Here is a 25,189-nt window from a genome sequence, read left to right as displayed (position 1 = left end):
GTCGCCTGTTGGTGGCGTCGCATCCTCTTTGTCGGGATCTGAAGTTTTCAGAGAAACAAGCAGAGCGAGCGTTAGCGGCAGCTCGACTCTCAGCCAATCAGAGACGTCCTGAGTCGACTGAACAGGTGACTCTCTCCTGATGATGCAACTCTGCTCGTATGAACGTGTGTGAGGAGCTCAGACAGTAAATATCTGCCTGACGACAGCCCGACCTGTCACATGACTGATGGTCAGTTTGACCTCCAATTGACCTTTCAGCATTTCTACACACTGCCAGAAGAGTCATGGCCGCACACACACACACACATACACACACACACATACACACCCACACACACACACACACACTGAAACACTGAAACAGACATATCTTTTCCTTTCAGCTGACAAGCCCTTAAAAAGCCATCGACCCACCTCGCTGAACTTTACGACATCTCACACACACACACACACACACACACACACACACACACACACACACACACACACAGACTCACACCTTTCCTGGTGTGACAAGCTCTTTAAAACACCATCAAGTCATCCAGCTGAACTTTACAACATGGTTTCATTTCATGTTTATAAGACCCCCGCTCAACACACACACACACACACACACTCGACCACAACAAGTGTTGCATTTACCTACTCATGCTGTACATGATAAATATGTCGGATCGAGTCAAGGTCAAACACACCTTCTTGTCCACTTACACACACACACACATGCAGCCGATAGACATTAAGACATATCCGTCGAGAGACATAATTCTAATAAATATAAATAATAAAACCTAATTCTTTCCAAGTTTGTGGAACAAATAAATTCCATCTGTCTGGCTGCTCCTCCTGGAGCCACCACTGTTGGCTACACACACACACACACACACACACTCTGTTGTGAATATATAACATTTCACTTTTAGATAAACCCTGTTCTTTACAATTTGTGCTTGTGGCTAAGTCGATTCTATTTTATGCTTTTTCTTTTCTTTCAAAATGTGGGTACGTGACCCCGAGTTGCAGAAATGAAGTCATGACTTTCGTAAAGTTATAAATGCGAGAGGACAGATCCACACTCAAGTTTCAGCATTTATATACAACCTGATTTACATTTGATGTCTTCTTCACGTGACGAAGCAAAGCGGGTCCTCAGAGAGAGTTACACAACAAATAAAACACAAAGCTTGTAATAGATGCCACACAAAACAAGTAGTATATACAATTATATATATAAAGTGACACACAACAATTGTTAACATTGATAAGTGTGACGTTCTCAGAAAATACAAGAGAGAGTCACTTTAAATCTGTATGCCCATGAATCAAATCAGACTTTATTTAAAAAGCGCCTCCTGTGTAAAGTTGTAAAACAAGTTCTCTGACAGAACAATATTAATACAGCAAAGAAGAGACATCAGGGAAATGATAAAGAGGAAGATGAAAGTGAAATAATCACAAATAGAATCAATTAAAATGTATCAATTAGAACTTTTCTCTCTATTGATGTATTCGTTCTTAACAAAATGATATATCGTTCTTCTCCAGCTTCACTTTAACATTTCACACTAACGTCGTCAGCGCTCACAAACCTTACGGACGTTTTGACCGGACACTGACGCAGGTGGGATTCCTCTGACAGACGGGTCAAAGAGTTTGATGGCGACAGTCGGGGGGGAAATGGCGCCGCACACAAATCTACCTTTGACGTGTACGGACGTTAGCAATTACAACGTGAGACGAAAAAACGAAACGCGACAACAGACGGTTCCTCGCTGCAGCCGCAGGGAGACGCGTCAAACCTGCGACTGTTTTACCTTCAAGACATTTAATAATAAAGTGAAGAACATTTATTAATTAAATAAATTCATCTCCTCTCCTCTCCTCCTTTCGCTCCGTTTGTTCAGCCCGATAAATAAATGACAAACAGTATGAAAATGATATTCTTTGCATGATGACAGCCATTTTTCATCTGTAGCCCTAAACAACTCCTCCTCCTCCTCCTCCTCCTCCTGTTTGTCCGTTATCCCTCCATCTCATCCCTCTTTACACCTCCCTCCCCCTTTCATCCCTCCAACACTTTTTCTCCTGCATTTTTTCGCTCAGGCAAAAATTAATCACCTGTCTTTGTGTATGTGTGAGTGCGAGTGTGTGTGTGTGTGTGTGTGTGTGTGTGTGTGTGTGTGTGTGTGTGTGTGTGTGTGTGTGTGTGTGGCCGGCAGGAAGCCCACAGAGGTTTTTAGCAGCTGATTTATTGCAGAGTTAATTCATAACGGCATCCGATGATGATGAGAGGCTGCGGGAAAGTATGGTCGTCAATGTTGTTGTTGAAGGGTGAAAGAAAGAGGGAGAGAGGGAGAATAAACAGAGCAGCTCTTTGGTATAAATTAATAGAGTGGAAAGTGATGGAGAGGAGGACGGATGGAGGGAAGGAGTGAGTGCAGTAGAAGGAAGAGGGGTGGGGGAGACAGATTGTCGGGGACTTGAGAAATGGGATCACGGAAGAACGTGAAAAGGTTTTTTCTATGAGTTGCGATCAAAAAAGTTCAAAAATTGTCGTTCATATAAATGTGAACGGCATCTTCTCCAGTGCAGTCGCCTGTCGTCGCTCCCCACTCCTTCCCCGCTCTGAACGGACGTCAACAAACATCGGAGACAGCAACACTGCAGCTCCACGTTCATTTTGGGGAAGAGGAAGTGGAAGAGGAGGACGAGCGGAGGGTATAGGCTGCAATCATGGTGGCGCTGCAGCCGAGGAACCTTCCATGTTTTCAAAGCTCTGTGGATTGGAGGGTTCAGGTTGTTTGCATCTTTGGTCCCGTTGAGAATCAGCGTCTACTGGTTGTAAGAGTCCTGAAAGTTCTCCTGTGATCGGATCTCACTTCTCCGCTCAATGTGCAAATAAACCCACGCTGTATGTTAACGTCCTGTTGTCTCCGCTCTGCTCCCAGGCTGCAGGCTCTGAGGAAGGAGAAGTCACGTGACGCCGCGCGGTCGCGGCGGGGGAAAGAAAACTTTGAGTTTTACGAACTGGCCAAGATGCTGCCGCTGCCGGGCGCCATCACCAGCCAGCTGGACAAGGCCTCCATCATCCGGCTCACCATCAGCTACCTGAAGATGAGGGACTTCGCCAACCAGGGAGACCCGCCGTGGAACCTGCGCATGGAGGGGCCGCCGCCCAACACCTCCGTCAAAGGTAGGACTGACGCACACGAGGCTAAAAGACGGGATTCAGTGTTTAATGAGGTTCTGTGGAGTCTTCAGGGAACATTGTTGTTTTTCTACCACTGAACAGGAAAGAATGAGAAGTTTTGCAGTGATTGAACTTTTTCTACTGAAAGTTTTATTTTGTAAATCTTCTTCCACTGAGTCGTTACAGTGATTGATTTGTCTCCTTGTAAACATTCGCGTTGGTTCTTTTGTTGTCGTTCTTATTTGAAAAGAATCTGAATTATTCAAACAAAGACGTAACACTTCCGAACCTGCTGAGCTCTTTCCAGAACTTTGTTTGATCCGCTGTTCGTTCTTGGCTGTTGCAGAAAACAATGTTCTGTCGTTCATTGTAGCTTTTATCGGCTTAAATCTCAGAAAACAAATTTCACGGCGGAAGAGAAGCTTTTTTCGTAATGATTTCAAAACTCAACACAGTTGCTCTCATTGTGAAATAATCCATAACCACAGCTTTAGTCACTGATGTTCGGTCTTTGTATTTTTAAATAGTCTTTTGTTATTCAGATGAATCTGAACGTACGAGCGGAGGTGAACCGGGCCGAGCGCAGCCGTGACTTTAAACTGCTGTCGAGCAACATGGAGAAGCTGCGGACACACACACACACACACACACACACACACACACACACACACACATGCAGCTAGCTTCTGTGCTAAGTGATTTTCTGTGAAGGGAACATTAAGCTTTGATGAATTTCTGCCTGGAGTACCAGAGTATACACAGCACTTGTGAATCTAAGTGGAATTTGCCTTTGAAATGGGCCCTTTGTGCGACGCACTTAGAGCAGAAGAGGAGCGCTCGCTTTTAAAAGGGACGTTTGGGCTCGTAGGAATGACCCAAAGATGAAAGCAAATGGCATGAAATTGTGTGTTTGTGTGAGTGTGTGTGTGTGTGTGTGTGTGTGTGAACTGGGTATTTACCTGCGAGCAGAGCTGTAATGTGCACAAGGGCAAGATTGTGCTTCAGTATGTGGGAATGTGTGAAGAGAAGAAATGTGTGTGTGTGTGTGTGTGTGTGTGTGTGTGTGTGTGTGTGTGTGTGTGTGTGTGTGTGTGTGTGTGTGTGTGTGTGTGAGATACTCTCGACACACAACAGCAGATGGCATCATTGTCGTCGGCTCTTTGAAGAGCCACATGCATTTTAATGAACTGAACAGAAATGTACACACCGAATTAGTGTGTGTGTGTGTGTGTGTGTGTGTGTGTGTGTGTGTGTGTGTGTGTGTGTGCGTGTGTGTGTTGTATACTTCCTGTAACACAGGCCTACATCCTGTCAGAGAGAATCACAACATGTCACATTTAACACAAACACTACACCGGAGCTCACCTTTAACCTGAGTCTGATTCCTATGGAAATTAATTGATGACAAAATATAAAATGTGAATAAAGAGTGTGTTACATCATTTAAACACACAAACACACACACACTTGTCTCTCTATAGTTGTGAGGACACTCATTGACATCATGCATTCCCTTACCCCAACCTTAACGTAAACCTAATTCTAATACATGAAAAAACTAGCCCTGATAACTATAGATAGACAAACACGCACACACACACACACACACACACACACACACTACTGTACCAACACACATGTTTAACTCTCTCTTAAACACTCACTCCCTCTCTCTCTCTTTCTCTCAGAGAGTTATTGATTTTCTTGTAGCTGCTTTGCATCAGTTCAGGTAATGAAGATGGCTGTGTGTGTGTGTGTGTGTGTGTGTGTGTGTGTGTGTGTGTGTGTGTGTGTGTGTGTGTGTGTGTGTGTGTGTGTGTGTGTGTGTGTCTGTGTGTTGTGATGACTCTTTCTCTTGGACCCGTGAGAATATCCTCATTTCATTGAGTTTCTTTCTCTCTTAACAACTTCTTCTTCTGTCTCTCTCTGTCTCTCTCTCTCTCTCTGTCTCTCTCTCCTCTCCTGTCTCTCTCTGTCTCTCTCTCTCTCTCTGTCTCTTCCTGTCTCATCCTGTCTCATCCTGTCTTCATGTCATCAGTGACTCTTTCTCTCCGTCCTCCTCCCGTTTACCCTTCATCCCCTGCTCCTTCTCTCTCTGTTTCTCTTATCGTCTCATCTTCATTTCTACCTGAAACATCTGTTTCTTTTAGAAATAATTTATTTCACAAATTCCCAAAGCAGCAGCTCGTAGATATTTGTTAGTTTTCCTCCATGAACCTCTCCACACCTCCCCCTCTCCCACCCTCCTCCATTCTTCTTCTCCTGTCTTCTCCTGTTTCTCTCCTCACTCGATATGTTCTTTGTTCTCCTTTACATGTTCTCCTCTTCCTCTTCCTCGTCTCCTTCATCCCGTGCTTCTCCTCTCTCTCCTTTCACCAATCTTTCCTCTTCCTAACCACCTCCCTCTCTCCTCCTCCTTTTCTCTTCATCCTCTAAACTTTCTACTTGCCTCCTCAATCTCTCCTCTCTTTCTGTGTCTTTGTTTTCTCCTCCTTCACTCCTGACTCCCGCTCTCCTCCTCCTCCTCCCTCTCCTTTCTCCCTTGTCCTCCTCCCCTTATGACTTCCTTCCCTCCGTTGTCTTCCCTTTTTCCTTTCCTCCTCTCTTCTCCATCTTCTCCTCCACCTTCCCTCTTCCTCTTGTCCTCCTCCACCCTCACCCGTCCCTCCCCTCCACTCCTCCCCCGTTGACCTTTGCAGTAATTGACCCATCAGTTGCTCTTCTACAGTTTAGTGTTGGAGGTTTTGACTTCCTGTCAGAGACTCTCCACATCTGCTGCAGGACGCCACACAAACAACCATGACCTTTGGAGCATCCTGACACCCAGCTTGTGTGTGTGTTTGTGTGTGTGTGTGTGTGTGTGTGTGTGTGTGTGTGTGTGTGTTTATACGACTGACCGCTCACGATTCCACTGTGTGACTGAACGTCGCTCGGTGTGTTTGTGTGAATTTAACAGCCGTGTGTGTGGTTGCACATGTGCATACGGTTTGTGTGTTCGACAGTGTGGTGCAGTGTTTCAGCTTTTGTGTGTCTGTCTGACAGTCTGTTGTGTATGTGTGTGTGTGTGTATGTGTGTGTATGACCCCCTCCGACACCTGGCTATTCATTATGCATGCAGAGAGAAGCAGACACCAAAATGCCACACTTCATGAGCAAGTCTACAATCAAGACACACAAACACACACACACACACACACACACACACACACACACATACTCTCTCCTATAAACAAACACACATGTAGGTTTTGCACATACTTTACAGTCACAGACACACACATGTACATTATTAAGAACTTACACGTACACATGCATAAATGCAAACCGACTCACACACACACACACACACACACACACAGACACACACACACACACTCTCTCACACACACACACACACAGACACATCTTTAGCTGCTTTACATTCTTTTTAAATATCTTCTCTCTCAGTTATAAAAATTTTAATTATGGCATTTTTTACAAGACCCACAAACCTGTTTACAGGCATAAGGTGCAATTTAGCAGTGTGTGTGTCTGTGTGTGTGTAGGAGTAAGTGTGTTGTGTGTTGAACTCACACTAAGCTTCATCGTGACACATTATTTGAGCCGTGTTAAAGAACAGTGATAATGTCAGAAGGTGAAAATCAGAAGATCAGATGAGGACTGAGCAGCATCTTGTTTCTTTAATATGTCGTATGATGACTTTTATTTTCTGTATCTTTATTATAATTGTAATCTGATTGTTTGTTTCATATTTTTAGTTGTTTACTTGTTTTGAAAAGTGCTCGTCGGTCACGTCTGTGTCAAGAACTTTTACAGTTTCTCCACAAACGATCAGATTGTTCAGGAGTTTACATCCAGAAGGAGAAAAACTCCAGAGCACAGAGTTCTGCTTCAGGTTATTTCCTAAAGAATTTTATTTTTCTTTAGTTTCATAAAATTACAAGTTTATTCTAGAAATCTCTTTTCAACGTGGCCTGAATATAGTCGATGACTTCATCTCAGAAACCAACCACAAGCCAGTTCTAAGTGTGTGTGCGTGTGTGTGTGTGTGTGCGTGTGCGTGTGCGTGTGTGCGTTCCCATCCACTTAGCATTACACTGTACACAGTCTGTACTGCAGCTTTATACGAAATCCACCTCCTGCCTAGTGAGACGGTGAAGCAGAGAGAGAGAGGAATAAAACATGGAGCATCAGAGGAAAGCGAGTGAATAGAAAAATGAGCGGGATAAAGAGCAGACGGGGGAGAAGGAGAGAAAAATAAACGAGACAGTCAATTAGAGAGACAGAGGCTATCAGTGAGGCTGAGAGAGCGAGCGGCGGGAGTCTCCACTCGTTATGATCCATCTCGTCTCTTTGTAGCGGCTGACGTTTTTATGATGCGGCCTGCTGGCTGGGCTAATGGCTTCCTCCATTATACGGAGCGAACACAGTGACCCCGACACCCGGGTAAACACACGCCGCTCACGCCAAACCCCTCCCACTTCCTCATCCGCACCCTGACGCCGCAGGTTTTCACGTGTGATGATTCACGTTTGGAGATGAAGGACGAGCGTTTGATCCGATTGGTCACAAATCGTTTTTTCTGTTTTCTTAAGTAATAAAGGCGACTTCAGATTGTGGAAGTCGAGATCTGCCAATATGAAAATTACATAAAATAAAAAAACAATAACAGTGAATTTTCAGTTATTTCTTTTTATTCCTCTGAATAACTCAAATCTGAATTTCTGTTTACACATTAGATAATTAAATTACATAAGAAATGGACTTTTACTTTTTTTAATTGATAGATGCTGTTGAAACTGAATTTGAAAATACAATTGTTCTCTCGATGTTTAGTGTGAGATTTAAATCTTGTGTGTTTAATGTGCACACAACACGTCCCTGATGGGTTAGGGGCTAACGTTAGCTGCTAGCTAATGCGACTCTCTTCTTGATTTTGTTGCTGTTGTGAGGAATCGTGTCGAGCAGCGTCGTCCTCGGGCGTCTCCTCTTCTGCCTGATTGATTTCAGGAATCATTTCAACGGAGACGCGTGTTCGCGACATGTTGGTTGAGCAACATAAGCTCGCTGATGAAACACTTGCATGTGAGCTGCAACATTGCTTTAAAAACAAATTGTTATTTTAACGTATTTTGTCAGACGGCTATGAAGGAAATATAAAAAATAAATGATGGATAAGTGGAAAAGTAAATACAGTTTGCGATGAAAAGGCTTTTTCTTTACATGTTACATATCTGTCTTGAATTGGTCAGTCGCCCACATCTCCGCTCAGTGTTCGCCGCTGTAACGGGAATAAGAAAGTTCGTGAGTGGACAATCAGAACTTTAAAACTCGCCTTTTACACGTTTAATAGACAGTTCTCTCTTTTCTGGGTAAGTTCGATTTTTTTATTAGTTATTTGATGATATAAAAACAGGATGAAATGTCACGATTGGCAGCTGAGACTGACTTGGGATTGGTCAAGCGTGTGTGTGTGGGCGGGGCCTCGGCTCAGCGGCTCCATCCCCGGATCCCCACTGTCCTGCAGGAGGCAGCGTTGGTGTCAGAGGTGTTGTGGCTTGAGAGGCTGAGCTGCGTCGTCCATCTTGTTCGGCCGATCCAGATCCCTGTTGGCAGATGATGAGACGCTCTCCAGCTCGCAGCCTGTAGTTTCTGTCTTTGAGCTAAACACCCTGATCTCCCTCCAGCTGTTCCATTCAGGTTAGTCGTCATTAAACAGCAGGATCGTCTGATAACCACAACAACACGACTCCTCTCCTGAAGTTACGCAGAGTGAGACTGAACCGGAGCTCGTGAAACACGGCGCCGCAATTATCCGGACTCCATCATGCACACATTGTGATAATTGTTATTTCCTTCTCAAAGACCCCCCGTCCGGCTGTAATCACTGCAGCCTTTTACCCACAGATCTAATCTTCACGCTAAGAGGAGGCGAGCGCGGCGGCCGCTGCTTCTTCACGTAATAAACTTGTCAAACGCCTCCTCGGCTCCCTCGCCGCGGAAACCCGGCGGTGCTGCTGTCGGCTCCGCTCGGCAGAGGCGCCGCTCCGTCCGCCGGCTGAAACCGCTCGCCGTGCATGCTCGCACTTAATAAACGGAGAGAAATTTGGCCAGCTGCGAGTGTGAGATGTTTTGATTCCCTCGTCTCAGTGTAAAGAAAAATGGAATGACAGAGCGAGAGGGAAACAGCGGTAATTATAAAACTAATTACAAAATGCTGATGATGCCCATAGGCTTTGCATAACTAAATTTAGACGAGGAAATTGCTTTCGGCTCCCGACGTGGCTGCTGGGCGTTTCGTTCATGTGGGTTTTTTTCCTCTCTCCTCTCTCTTATCCTGAACGCTGTCACACGCTCACACACCAAAGTGGAAAAAATAATCTCCATGGAAACAATTACCCCCCCCCCCCCTCCTATATGTTTTTCTTTATTTGTTGATGAACACAAAACAGCTCCAGGACGTGTTGTTGTCCAACAATGAGACGTAATGACAGAAAATGAAGTTGCTTGTTTCTGTTACAATTAACTCGAACACAGGGAGCGAGCGAGCGAGAGTCCTTCACTTCCTGAATCGGGCTGTTTCTCTCTCCGCGGGTTTGCATATGAAATTACATGTTTATTTTCTTCTCGCTGAGCGTCGACACAGATTTGTACACAACAGTAACAACGCGGCTCCGTTACCCGCTCACCGTGACGGAGCCGGAGAAGAGAGAGATCCGCTCAGTGGGGGAGGAAGTGCTCAAACAAATAAATTAATAAAAACGTCAAAAGGCCACGTTAACTTATCTACTTAGTAAAGTAAGTAGTATGCTTTCTTTAAATCTACTTAAACCTTTTGTTAATTTAAAGAAACAATCCAATGGAGGAGGAAGTACAGATATTTGCTGATATATGTACGAATGTATACATTTATGTATGTTCGTGGATTAAAGGTGAAATGTAGCTGAAAATAAATCAACTTAAGTAAAATACAGATACATGAATAATGTACTTAACTGCAGTAACGACGTAAATGTACCTTGTGACATCCCACCACTGCTTTTTCTGCATCACGATCAGAACACGTGATGCAGTTAATGATTAAAAAGGAGAAAATATACCTTGTTGAAGTCTGACAAAAAATAATTGTATTTTATGTCAATACCTAAATCTAGTTGTGGAACCACAGACTGAATATAAAACTCTTTTTAAGTCAGTTTGTGTAGAGGTCTGTGAGAAGAGTTTTTTAAAGGGGCAGTGCGAGTGATCACCAGGGTTCAATCCGTCTTTCAAAGGGTTTCAGGGAGCAGCAGTGGTTGTTGACAGGATTTAGATCTGAAGGGTTTTTGTTGACGGGGGTTTGAGGCGTCGCTCCCCGAGCTGCATCGGGCTCTGATGAGTTTCTGGAAGGTTTACCGAGGCTCTCGGGGTGAGGCAGGTCTTCTGAGGGGCTTCGGGGGTTTTAAAGAGCTCCGGTCATATGAAGGAATGTGGTGTTGACGGTGCGTTTTCACGTGGATAGTGAACGTGCTTTAGAAAGTTCACGGCGTGCAGACGATTGAAGGTGTGGTTTAATATTTTTTCAAGGCTAAAATCTGATTTTAAAATTCTTTCAAATACTTTTTTAAAAGTTGTAAATATCATTTGAAGAGTTAACCTCAAGTTGAATCGGTCTGTAAGAGCGTTTGGGATTCTCTTGGTCTTTAACGGGTTTCAGAAGAGCTCAGATTGGATGTTATGGGATGTTTTAGGCGGTTACACACATTTTTCAAAGGCTTTCAAGGATTTTATGTTTTTTTTTAAAGAGGTCTCGGAGGTTCGTGGGGTTGCAAAAGAAAGAAATCACCGGGGATTGTTTGCAGGGATTTTAGATTTGTATTCTTCTTCACTGTTCGACGAGTCTGTGAAAGGTCGGGGGGGGGGGGTTATTCTTCAGGATGAAGGGGATTCTTCACGATGTTCACTAACTCCAGATGTTCGTCTTCTCAGCACAGTACATGGATACCAGTGTTATTTGTTTGTTTTGTTCATGTAACTTTCTTTCCCATCATGCCATCCTGTCATCTTCTGCTTCTGGGAAGTCCCTGGAATCACTTTGTATTAATCATAGTGAGACTCTTGTGAAGGACGTTTACCCATTAGAGCTGATGTCCTTACTAACCCACTTACACATCTAATGTCTCTTTCTAATCTGTTTATCCGTCTTTCCCTCTATACCAGACAAATGGGACATTATTGGCTTATGTACCATGCGCTGTCCGGCCCTCAGCAGTCAATCATCCACTCTCATATTCAGAAAGCCAGGCTTTGACACTGAATTAAAACCGACATGAAAAGCGTGTGTTGAACAAAGTAAAATATTTCCAATCAGGTGTAATTGGCTTGTCGGAGCCGGCGGTGATATATGCTGGTAATTAGTTAAGCGGCCGGAGTTTGTCTCAAAGGGTCTTTTTCCTTGTTTTGAAATGATTCTCCTCCTCACGCAGCTGATCCTGAATCAACATGTCACAGTAAACTGGGGCATAAGGAGCTTTTTAAAGAGCCGCAGCACCGATTGCCAATACACATGATTCGTACTGGACGGGCGCTGAGGGAGCAGGCGAGGATGTGGAGCCATCAAATCCTCTCGGTGTCGAGGGTGCGCGCACCAATAAATATAAACCTATAGTAACCATGGCAACTGAGTGTGTGCTGAAACAGGAAGTGGGCCACAATGTGTGAATCGCTCGCTAAACAGAAACACGTCACGAGGGGCCTGCGACTGTTTCTGTCGGTTAACTTCACTTGAGTTCTCTCAAAGGTTGAAGTGAAATTATTTAGTTGTTGTTGTTTCCACGTTTCACATAAATCCAGTTGTGTAATTTAATGTAAAATCTAAACGAGTTCACTCACTTCAGAGAAATGACTTGTCCAGAATGTGCTCCGCGGGAAAATTAAGGAAATTAACCACAAACAATCAATCTGAACGTTTCATTAATTTCGGAGTCGTCCACTGTTGCAAAACAAATTTCTCTTGGCTGTATTAATTGTTCTGGTTAAAAAAAAAGAAGAGATTCTCATTAGGATTGTGGCATCGAATGTGTGAACGTAATGATTGTTCTCTGAGTCCAGCCAAGATCCTGCAGCTCACACACATTATTCAGTTGTGTCCACGTTTTAATTTGGTCTGTGATCATATGTGAGTGAAAGCAGCACTGACACGATCGACAGGAAAAATATGATGAGTCCAAACACAGGAGTTCAAACCAAGAGTTTCCACTGGAGGACGGCTGCAGCCAATCACAGCTCTCGAATCTGCAAGAGCTCTGTTCAACACACTCACGGAACCGTGATGCACAGTTATGGAACGTGAACACACACACACACACACACACACACAAATGAATACACACACACACACACACACAAACACACACACACACACACACACAAAACGAATACAACACACACACACACACACACTGCTGCACTCTGATCACAACCAATGGATTTAATGGATTTTTACAATTTAAAATTGTACCAGGGGAGAGTTGGAGGACACAGAGGAGAGAGAGAGAGAGAGAGAGAGAGAGAGAGAGAGAGAGAGAGAGAGAGAGAGAGAGAGAGAGAGAGAGAGAGAGAGAGAATTAGATAAACTGGAGAGGGGCAGAGAGAGAGAGAGGGCGGTCGAGCTTGTGTTTGCTGGGCCGTGAAGCGTTCAGCTGTACCGCCATCTGAACGCTCCGTTAGCAGTCGGGCCGTTTCTTCATAACACTCATAACTGCTCTCTGAAACACTCCTCCACTCATCCCTCCATCCTTCCCTCGCTCATCTCCGCCTCCATCTTCATGCTTCTTTTCCTCTATCTTCAGTTTCCATCCCTCCATCGCTCCATCGACCAGCAGCAGCGCGACTTGGGGTTTGTTTGCGTCTGGGACACGGACTGTCAATAAAGATGGACGCCATTTAACTCCCCCCCCCCCACTGAGCAGAAATGAGGCTAACATATCCCGCCTGAAGTTTATCATGATGTGTCCAAATTGCACCAAATGTGACTCTGTACTTTCTCTGGCTCTTAACGATGCACATGACGAGCGTGAAGCTGAAACGTTGAGCGGTTCTCAAGATACTAAAGATTTCTGTAATTATTTGGTCGATAACTGAAATCCAGATCAGATCAGATCAGCCTCGTTTGATCAGTTTTAGAATTCATTTAAAGATTTCACCTGTAAACCACTTCACGGTTCAATGTGAAACCAGAACTAACCCGGTCGAATGAAACTATGGAACAAACACATGCTTCTGACGCTCAGATCAGAAAACATGTGACATGTCAACATTCGACACTTCACCTCATGAGATAAGAATCAAAATGTGAATTCCCTGACGTCCTGGATCGAGACACTGATCCTTGTGTTTGTCTCACGTTTCTTTAATCTCCGTTCCTTTCACTCGTCTCTGTTCCTTAACGAGGACGCTTTATAATTTTCCTTCACTGTCGACGGATCTGATGAGGATCTGGATTCATCTGCTTGTTAAATTAGTCCCTGACTATTTCCTCGTGTTTGGTAAAAAACAAGAGACGGCAGCTGCTGTGGGAAACGACTGAGCCTTTATAAAACCAGACTTTATGTGTGTGAGGTGATTCAGTTAGAGATGGATGTCGTCGGGAGAGAGAGAGACGAGACCTTGCTCTTCCTCCGGAGCTGCTTTAATCACACACACACATTAATTCAGCGCTAGTTAGCACTGCCGCAGATTAGCATGTCTATGAGTTTTCCCAGCCACGGCTAGCGCCAAAGCTAATTAGCCTCAACACACACACATTTACACTATCTGAAGTTATGGTTGGAAATATACTCTCCCTCTAATAAAGACATCACACTCCCTCCCTCCTTCCTCTTTTCTCCCTCCTTCCATCTATCATTCTTTATCAACATTGTCTTCCTCCCTCCCTCCCTCCTTCCTTCCTTCCTCCCTTCCTCCCTTCCTTCCTTCCTTCCTATGCTTCCTCTTGTCTTCCTATCTCCCTCCAGTCCCACGTCTCCTCTCCGTCCTTAATCCATCCCTCCTGAGCTCTTTCGTTCCCTCGCTCCCTTTCCTTCCCTCCTCCTCCTCCTCCCCATCCCTCCTTCATGTCCTCCCTTTCAAACCAAACACAAGCAGCTGTTGTTTTCTTAACTGCGTCGCTTCAAATCTTCTATTGTAGATGAACACAGCGAAGATGAAAAAGGACAAGATGTTGCTTTGAGGCTAAAAGCAGAGCGAGTTCATTTTGAAGCCATCTGTCCCTCAGGACGCTGATTAATTTGTCGCCGTCTTCCTGTCACTCAAACCGTTTGATCTGAATCTTACTAATTGATTTTTTAATATTTTTTTAAAGGAGGAAAAAAACACGAGCACGTTGACTTTGATGAGGTTGTTGATCAGAAGAAGTTTCTTCTTCTTTTTAAGCCGCAGTGTGTTTAGTCTCCGCTGAGTCAAAGAGAAACAGAAAATATGGTCGACCTGCTTTCTGAGAAGATTTTGTTCCATCTGACCAAACTTATTCCTGAAGATATTAAAAATACTTTGTCGTAACGTAGAGTTTTTATTCTCAGAGGGTGGGAAAGCTTGTGAAGCAGTTTGTTGGGCGATAAAATGGATCCACATTAATACGTTTTAGTCACTGTTTTTATGTTTACACCGTTTAGGAGCCCGTCGGCACGAATGCAGATATTTGTTTTCCGGTAACGTTGTGCAGTGATGCTAAATTTAGCTGCTAACTTGTAATTGGACCAAGCAGTGCTAACCAAATATAGAGAAACAAGTATATAGGCGCCATTGTGTCTGTGTTGTCTTCTTTTTCCGGACACTGAGACGTTTGTAAACAATGACGTCCCACGTTCTCCTCCTGATTGGTTCTCATCAGTCACATGACTCGACTACCAGCGGTGAATACAAAGCGTCGCTAACACTTCCTGTCAGTGACAGTTCCACCTCCATTTTTCTCCATCACTGTTCCTCTTTCAGAGGAGTTTCTGTTACTACGCATCTGCTAACATGGAGGAGGTGGGGATTATGACCTATACTGCAGCTAGTCACCAGGGGGCGATCGGGAGAATCTGGCTTTACTCTTGGGACCCTTCATGTCGTCCATCTTTCTTCACTGTCAAAGTTTTAGAAGTCACAAACAATCAGTCCCGATGTCTAAACAGGAAATGTGTGTGTTTGGAAACTACCACAGTTTATTTAGTTGTTTCATTTGAGGATGTGTTGACAACGTGTCGAGTGGGAAATGGAAGCTTCTAACGAGCAGCTTCTAACGAGCAGCTTCTAACGAGCAGCTTCTAACGAGCAGCTTCTAACGAGCAGTCCGGGGTCGCTCCTGTAACAAGGGCTGAGGTTCACAGACAAGAACATAATCCTGACCAGGTGGAGAAACTTGCCCTCAGACGTACAAGGGATTGTGGGTAGAACGACAAAGATTCAGACTGTTTGGAAAACACAAGCAGAACAAAACAAGATGAGAAAGTCGATGCTGCAGAGAGACTCCTGTGTTTTATTTGTGATATGAGAACGAGGTACAAACACACATGTTGACGTCCAGCGATCACACGGTGGGTCTAACCTCGTCTGTGGTGTCTGATGTGAGCGTTCAGGCCGAGGCGGCAGCTCGATCGGTATCAGATTCAAGATGAAATACCAAAGTGACCTGAATCCCACCTGGAAATATCAGATCTTATTCTTTCTGTCACCAAAGACGAGATCTGTCGCCTGAAATCCACACGAGGGGAACATGTGACGCACGGTTTCTTAGGTTTGTTGCAGTGTTGCATCACAACTGTCAGACATGCTTTCACGCAATAACACACACACACAAACACACAAACAAACACATACAAACAAAGATGAGTTTTAGAGAAGAGAACAAGCTGAGTCCTAACTCTAACCTCTGAGTGTGTGTGTGTTTGTGTGTGCAGCAGGTCTCTAGACTCATGTTTGTCTTCATTAACAGCCTGTTTCATTCTTTGTGTCTCCGTTTTGTGAATGTGTCGATTCCTTTCCACACACACACACACAAATTTACACCACAGCTCTTATTAGTCTTAACAGCAATGCTTTCAGTTTCTGTGTGTGTGTGTGTGTGTGTGTGTGTGTGTGTGTGTGTGTGTGTGTGTGTGTGTGTGTGTGTGTGTGTGTGTGTGTGTGTGCGTGTGTGTGTGTGTGTAGGACCTGATGTTATTAAATGATATCAACATCAAGGCTCCCGTTTGAAGTTTAACTTCCTTTTTGTTCTCTCTCCACACCTACACACACACACACACACACACACACACACACACACACACACACACACACACACACACACACACACACACACACACACACACACACACAAACAGTTCAGCACTGATCCAGAGGGTTGATAACTCGGCAATAAACTGTCTCACACAGAGAGAAACTTACTAAGTACAATCATGTACAATGTGTGTGTGTGTGTGTGTGTGTGTGTGTGTGTGTGTGTGTGTGTGTTTCCTATCAGTGCTGTGTCTCAGTGTGGGGATGAGAACCATACATCATAGTTTCATAGTTCTACTGTTTCAAATTGGTTATCTTTCTAACACACACACACACACACACACACATTTTAGTGGTTATGTGTCGTCATCCATACAACAATTTAAAAAAACTAAACTTCCTCGGTTCCCGGTCCACACCAACACACCAACACACTGGCAACACACATCAAGTGACCAGTTGTGTGCACTGGTCACACAACTGGTCACACACGTGTTGAACAGGAACCATTAGGTTGTGAGTTGCAGAAAGAGTTTGGCTAAAAACGAGAAGCAGCGTCGGCAAAAAGTAAGAGCAGGGATTTCAACAGCCAGTAACACGCAGCCCTGGAGTTTTCAGAGTAAAACGAGATCAGCAGCGTTTACAAACTTCTCTCTTTCAACGTCTCTCAAACTCCGGAGTAGTTTGGACGTCTGGTGAATCTGTAGCACGGTTGATGAAATGAAAACGTGGTCATGTGGATGCAGACTTTGCCCCCACGATTAATTAAGAGCCTCAGTAAAACCTTCATGATGCATGTTCCTCTTGCACTTCCTCCATGTGAGTGGAACGATGCACTTAGAGCTCAATATATTCTGATCTCCCAGAAATCCATCTGATTGTTCATCAGCCAGTAAACATCAGCGTCAGCACGCAGACGATCCTGGGACAGTTTTGTCGAACTATAACTACGGTTCATCCGCTGTCCAGAGCTAAAGAACTGAATCAAGACATTTCACGTTTCCTTTTCATGTCGAAGCTGTAGTTAGTTTCTGTTGTGGAACTCGTTGAGCTCCTGTGTGTTTCTGGTACCAGTCGACCCGACACTGCAGCAGCCGGCCGGTTCCGTCGTCACGGTGGTTTTTCTGTCGTCTCCTGAAACGTTCGTCAGTGACATTCAGCTGCAGGTGTTGTTAATGACGCTCCCTCACATGTGCCGTTTAATCACATTGTCTCTTTAATGACGCTCCCTAGTGGGTGGCAATCTGTTGCTTTAACACACAAACACACAAACACACACAGACACACACACAGCGGGTTGTTGCCTTTTGCAGTATCTTCTGAACCATTTGAAGTTGTTGCATGTTAGCAGGTGAGTTAATGGAGGGAACATGTAAATCATAGAGTTTATAAAAGTGAACTCGGAGGCTCGTTCAGCAGGAACATCGTCCGGGTCCGAATCTTCTTCTGAATCGGATTCGACATCGCTCCCTCGCTTCGATCGTCAGCCATCGTCTAAAACTTATCTTGCAGAGTAGGCCCACTAACTAACAAACTCCATTTCCCACAATGCATTTCACCTCCCCCCTGAGTATTTCAGTGAATCACGTTGTATTTCATCATCTTGAAAACAATGACATCATATGAAACACCCACTGGTCTCGTCCGGCTCTAAAGGGAGAAGGAAGCAGGACTTAAAGGTGTCGACTCACAGATGTGATGTTACACATCTGGATGAACAACAAAGCTTCACAGTTAATAAATGAGTGGATGTGAAACGTGTTGTTCTGGGATGATATGGAATCATTAACAGTTTCCTCTGCTTCGCTATCGATGGATCATATTTTTTGTCTCTTCCTCAGATATGAAGCAGCTCATCGGATGCGGCTGTGTTGAAAAATGGTTTCACGTGTTACAAACTTATTTAATGTGAGTTTTATCTCGGTGTGATGCAGGATGCAGATAGCAGCTCCACTGGCAGACACACACATACACACACACACACACACACACACACACAGACACACACACACACCATCTACCTGCTTCCCTGGCTCTGTGCCTCTGCACCGGCGCCACCCAGTGGCTGGAGGTTGTCCGTCCTGAACACGATATCTCAAGAACGCCTTGAGGGGGTTCCATCAAATTTGGTCCAAACGTTCACTTAGACTTGAGGATTAACTCATTGGAGTTTAGTGGCTAAAGGTCAAAGGTCAAGGTCACGGCGACACCACGAATCATGTCATGGCCTCATGAACACGATATCTCCATGTCTCTCTCTCCATCCCTCCATCCCTCCATCCCTCCGTTTGTCAGTGTTTCTGTTTCATCCAAGTCTTTTTCAATTCTTTGCTTTTTCACAATTTTCTCTTCTATTTCCAGAGTTTTTCTCTAACACTCGCTTTCTCTTTCCATTTCCTTGATTTCATGGCAGCACTATGATCGTGTGTGTGTGTGTGTGTGTTTCCGTGCGTGTTTGATTCTGTGTGTGTGTTTGATTCTGTGTGTGTGTTTGTTTCCATGTGTGTGTTTGATTCTGTGAGTGTGTGTTTGTGTGTGTGTGCTCACGCTGTTGAGCTGCGGTGCTAATCGATTAACGCCAACATGTCTGAACCAGCTTCGCATTAGTCAACGTCACACACCGCCACCTGCACAACAGTGTGTGGGGGGTAGTTAAGGATGAGATGAGGGCCTGCAGGTGATTACACTCCTTTGGGATGTGAGAGAGAGAGAGAGAGAGAGAGAGAGAGAGAGAGAGAGAGAGAGAGAGAGAGAGAGAGAGAGAGAGAGAGAGAGGAGAGAGAGAGAGAAAGAAAGAGAAGAGAAAGACAGATAGCGTGAGAAAGAGAGAGATAGCAGAGAGAGAGAGAGAGAGAGAGAGAGAGAGAGAGAGGGAGAATCCAGATTTTGTCATCAGATCTCAAATCTTTGTCCCAATATTTAATTTAGTAATTATCACTTTATTCATGACATCATTTAAAAATCGAATGCACTTACATTCCTTTTTTTATATTTATTAACTAATGAGTGAGTAGATGAATTAAAGTGATTCTTAAACACGGAGATACTGAGGTTGCTGTAGTTGTGGTTCTGTACAGTTCGATTCCCTCTTCGGTTCTAAAGGGCTCAGACCAGAACAGACCAGATACAACAGCAGCTGAGCTGATGAATAAAAGAACAAAAACAAACCTTCGTCTTCTAATTCTCTGCTCAGCAGAATACATTACAGGTGTTTAGCGTTTTTCCTCCTAATCAGCAAACCGTGATCGTTTGCTCGCCAGCAGCGCCGGTGAAGCAAAGCGGGTGCGGAGGAGCCGGAGCCTCTCCAGGAATCTGGCAGCAGATTGTAGAAAAGCTGGAATCAAAGGCGCCGGCGACCGAGTTCAGCTCTGATGTTCCTCCGATCACAAGACGCTGCGCTCCGAGCTCAGAGGGGGGGGGCAGGACAGACTTTACAATCGTCTATAATCTGTTTTATTCTCAGTCAAATTATTTCTCATCTCAGTCATATCACCTCCACTTTGTCATCATGTCTCTCTCGCTCTCTCTCTTTACCTGTTTTCAGAAGTGGGAATGTCCAGAAAACAGTGTCTGGACATGTTGTGTAGTTGGTGTTTGTGAAGCAGCAGCAGCAGGTTGTTTCTGGACATGTTGTGTAGTTGGTGTTTGTGAAGCAGCAGCAGCAGGTTGTTTCTGGACATGTTGTGTAGTTGGTGTTTGTGAAGCAGCAGCAGGTTGTTTCTGGACATGTTGTGTAGTTGGTGTTTGTGAAGCAGCAGCAGGTTGTTTCTGGACATGTTGTGTAGTTGGTGTTTGTGAAGCAGCAGCAGGTTGTTTCTGGACATGTTGTGTAGTTGGTGTTTGTGAAGCAGCAGCAGCAGGTTGTTTCTGGACATGTTGTGTAGTTGGTGTTTGTGAAGCAGCAGCAGCAGGTTGTTTCTGGACATGTTGTGTAGTTGGTGTTTGTGAAGCAGCAGCAGGTTGTTTCTGGACATGTTGTGTAGTTAGTGTTTGTGAGAGCAGCAGCAGGTTGTCGGGTCCGACTCGTTCAAACAGGAACATGTGGGAACATCCAGGCGAGGGGCGGAGCCTGTAGAGCAGCAGGGGCGGAGCCTGTAGAGCAGCAGGGGCGGAGCCTGTAGAGCAGCAGGAGGCCGGACATGACGTATAAACTCTGCTGTGGAAAGATCAGTGTTGTTGTTTACAGCTCATCCACACCGGCGTCGGCCCTCATCACCAAAAGATCTGGAACCTCCTCGTGTTTCCAAGTTGACGTCTTCGTCTTCTACGTGTACGGCTCCTCTTCTTCATCCTGAGATGTTTGTGTTCTTCCAGTTTCACGTCCGTCACGTGTTAGAAACCTCATCAACACGTCCACTCGCTCTCTGGGAAGCTTCCACACATTGTCCTGCTGTGTCCTCACATGGACTCACTCTGACATGTTACAGACGTTTTACCAGGAGGCTGCAGAAGATCCAGAACATGTCCAGAGACACTGACTCAGACACAGAATCTGTCCTTGGCTTCAGTTCAGGTCTGAAAGCAGCTTGTCTCCGTCTGTGTCTCTATCAGCTTCTCCTGGATGGAGTGATAGTGTCCATCTTATTAGCCTCTGTGCCGAGCTGTCGAGGCCGGAGTGAGGAGGTTAAACGTCCACTCGGCAGTGAAGAGCTTTCAGCTGGAGCGTCTCACGTCTTCTGCCCCGAGCAGTCCGAGGTTCATCTGGGTTTTAACGTTCGTTCAACACGAGACTCGAGGAGTTAACAACGTGAACATGTTTAATAATATATAATCCTATCAGTTAATAACCAACATTAACACAGTTCTATTGTTTGACAAGTTTTCTGAAATTTCATTTTTAAATATGTAAATTTCTTATTATTGAATCGACGAGTTTGGATTTTTCTTTTGATCACCTTGAGTTGACTGAGCTCTGTGACGGGTTTAGTTCCGATCATAGACGGTGAATAAGGACGTGTTGATCGCCCCCTGGTGGCTGGCTGCAGTATTCGTCATAAACCCCTCCTCCTCCATGTTAGCAGATGGAACATGGACCAAACTAATCAGAGAAAGTAGAAATTAAAAACGCGATGACACGGTCTGTATCCGACCACCAGCACGGACTCTTACACTGTCACATGCTGCGACCCGATTGGTCCCCTGACGATGACATCACCCGAAGGGTAGAAACCACCCTGATGATGAAGAAGAGAGGAACCCAGCTCTCCCTCCGTCCGTCGTCTTTATTCGTTGACTCACTCCGTTTGTCAGACTGTGGTTTCGACCTTCTCCGTGATTTCTTTCTTCCTGGGAAACAGGCCAACGTTAAAATAAATCTCCGACACTCCTCCTCCTCTCTCTCCTTCCCTCCTTTGTGCCGCCTTCTTCATCTACTCTTTCCTTCTTTACCTTACTTCCTTTTCTCCTCTTTGCTCTTCTCTAATTTCTACTATTTGTCTACTTTTCCTAACTATCTCAACATTATACTTTTGCTCTAATCTCTTCCCGTCCTTCTTTCCTGTCTCCTTTCCTTCCTTTTCTATGTATTTGTCCTTTTCCTGTCTTTCATTACTTTCTCGTCATCCCTCTATCCTTCCTTTCTCCCCTCCTTGTCTCACCCTTCGACTCTCCTTCCACCCTTCACTCCTCTCTTCTCTTTACTTTTATTTATTTTATTCCTCCTCCTTCCATCCCCTCATCTCATCCCTACGTTCCTTTCTATTCATGCCCTTCCCTCGTTCCTTCCCTCTCTTCCTCAGCCCCAATTCTTCCATCCCTCCTTTCTCATCCCATCTTCTCATCTTCTTTCTTTCCTTCCTTCCTTTTATGTTTCCTATATTTACACATTCTTCTTCTCTTCTGTGTCCTCCTATCACCTCATATCTCATCCTTTCTTTGCCGTACGCCCTCTCCTCCTCCTCCTTTTCTCCCTTCCCTCCTTCTCTTGCCCACTTGTCCTCCTTCACCTCCTCCCCTCCATCCCTCTCTCCTTCAGAGCTGAACAGTAAAAGCCGCCCTGGCATCGACTCCCCTCCTCCTATAAAAGTTGTGACATTGAGACGTCTGGAACTATTTTCAGCTTCATGGGTTTTTTTTTTTACTTCCTGGAACTGAATGAAATCACTGAACACCTTCAGCCAAAAACAACAGCTTCCTGCCAAATCTATTTATACTTTTTAATTCGTCAAATGGACGCACGGCAGTTTGGGAAAGAGCTATAAATAATATACTGTAAACCGTCTCCTTGGGGAATTAATGTGGCAACTCACCTCAAAGAAAACAAACTGTTCTTCACGACAAAATGAACAAACATCCCGAAAGAGGAAAACCTCAGAAAAAGACAGAAAACGTTATGAATAAACTGTTGTGTTTAATTACAGAAACTTTATTTGTATTGGTGTTGAAGAAATGTCCTGAAAACTGAGCATGAATTTGTTTAAATCAATTTAAAACAAAACCACAACAGCTACAACGTGAATTGTACGACGCTGTGCATCCTCTGGTCCTGCACTCAAACCGAGAACCACGCGGCGTGCAGAGAAAATAGCTGAGAGCCCGACTCTCTAGAAGAGCAGCGCCGGAGACGTGGAGAACGAGACGTTCCTCGACGCATGTGACGTCATTACATTTGGTTACGTGCAGTTTGAAATGAAGTAACAACAAGCGGCGTCTCCAGAGGAATTTCACTGAACTGCCTCTGAGAAGTTTGTGTTTATTCTGTGTCGCCACTGCCGACGTGCCGCAGGCTTTAGTTTGTGTGTCCTGCAGAACTTTGTCTTTTTTTGTCCTTTTCGTCTGTGGCTGAGATGAACAAGAGCTGCACACACACACACACACACACACACACACACACACACACACACACACACACACACACACACACACGCAAACAGCCTTTACTTCACTTCCAATGAAATAGTTGAGCGTGAGCATTTGTTTTCCTGTGTCGCTCCCTTTCTCTCCTCACAAACACACACTCCTGCAGGCTTGTGTCGCGCTGCAGTTAATAAAGTGTGTGTGTGTGTGTGTGTGTCTGTGTGTGTGTGGATCAGACCGACAGATAAGGACCTGATAAGCACTGCAGTAAACTCTGCAGACTCCACACACTGTTGCTTTGATTTTTTTTTTGTCGTACTAGTCTCTGGTTTCTACTGTGGCAGAGACGTCTCACACGTACACATTAACGGACACACAACGGACACACAACCACAGAGGAAGTGAATGACACTGAACCGAGCAGAGTAACTTGTGTCCGTCTCTGTTTTGATGCTCGTCTATTTGAGGTTCCGGGTGCGTTGCTTCTTTTTGTCTCCGGCACCACAACACACAGACGAGCGTCTCATTTTGTCTACCTGGAGGTTTTGTGTGGCGTCAGGGTCGTGTATTCAGCCCCCCCCGCCCCCCGGTACCTGAGGATTTCTCGGTGTGTGTGACGGCGGCTGACACACACTCTCACAGCGGCGGGGAACATTTCTGTCTCTAAATCAGAGCTGAAGGTTTAATTCGAGCTGCCGTGACTTTCTGCCGCTCTGACACCACATTTAAAAGAAGATGATTTGGACCCTGACGGCCTTTAATTAATTAACATCCACCGCCGCCGCCTCCTTTTCACTCCCTCTGCCTACAGCTCTCTCTTCAGTCCTCGTCTTTCTTCTGCATTATCCTCCTCTCTCTCCTTCTTCTCTTTCCATCCCTCTCTCCTCCCTTCACCGTCAGCTGTTTCCTGTCCGACACATAATGTTCACATTGGCGACTTAATTACACTTTGAATCGGCAGAGAACGGAGCGATAGAAGGAGGGAGGATATGAACCCAGAGGGACGGAGGCAACAGGAGGAAAATATCTGGTGGAAAGTCCTGAAACAGCTGATTTTCTCTTCATCCATGAGAATTCCCCTCTGTTTTATCCCCTCTCCTCCTCCTCCTCCTCCTCTTTTCTTACTTCGTCACTCCCTCTCCTTGCATCACCCATCTCTCTCTCTCTTGTCAGACAGTTGGTCAGAGTTCATTAATTTTTACTGCCGAGGTAGTTTCCTCCGTGGACCGAGGCGGAGCAGATTCAGGATCGGTTTCTACGGTTACCGGCCTGTAATCAGAGGTGAAACGAGGTGAGAAGACGGCGGCGGCTCGCTCTCTCTCGCTAAGTGCTGCTATTTGACTGAATTGCACACACATTTGCAATCAAAGTTTGCATCGCGAGCGCATCAAGAGTCGCTGTGATCACTTTGAAAAGCTTCTGACTCATCGGGGACATTTGTCCCCGTCTTGTTTGCTTTAATGGTTAAGAGGAAGATGCTTTGTCTGTCAAGATTATAGAGTTTAACTTCCTGTCTGGAACGAGGAGTACGGCTCCAGGGACCATTATCAGCGGGTTGTTCAGTCCAGACTGTTCTGCTGCAATCAGGCTCCTGTTGAATTTCGTTCAGACATTCATGTTCCCCAGAGGACGAACCCTCATGACGATGGTGGTTTACTGGATGGTTTGACTAATGAGATTAAACTTTTAGATTCAGTTTTTTCTCCAGGCAAAACCAAGTGATTTCTGAAAATTAGCTAACGAGAGCAAACAAGCTAGAAAAAGATAAATATTTTATGTTTTGTTAGTTTTTCTGTTCTTTAGCAGGATTAAATCAAACTTGGTGGAAGGATGTTGTCTGAGTCTGGAAAGAACTCAATTCATGTTGGTGCAGATCTGAATAAAAAGGCAAATCCAGGAATTTAGTTTCTATTCCTCTGCAGTGTTTCAGTCATTGAATCTCTGGTGGCAGCGAGGCGTGTGCAC

At 44.9% G+C, this 25,189-nt stretch overlaps 1 protein-coding gene across 1 annotated transcript in view; it reads left to right on the top strand.

Moving 5' to 3' along the window:
* LOC118117074 (neuronal PAS domain-containing protein 3) overlaps positions 1-25,189 on the top strand; it is a 208,249-nt gene that overhangs the window by 84,901 nt on the left and 98,159 nt on the right. The window contains exon 3 of the mRNA XM_047341827.1: positions 2,949-3,193. Coding sequence (XP_047197783.1) covers positions 2,949-3,193 — 245 coding nt within the window. The remainder of the gene's footprint in view (positions 1-2,948; positions 3,194-25,189) is intronic.

The sequence above is a fragment of the Hippoglossus stenolepis genome, chromosome 10, assembly GCF_022539355.2.
Source record: "Hippoglossus stenolepis isolate QCI-W04-F060 chromosome 10, HSTE1.2, whole genome shotgun sequence".
In the NCBI taxonomy this organism is placed as follows: Eukaryota; Metazoa; Chordata; class Actinopteri; order Pleuronectiformes; family Pleuronectidae; genus Hippoglossus; species Hippoglossus stenolepis.
This window is presented reverse-complemented; position numbering and strand designations above follow the sequence as displayed.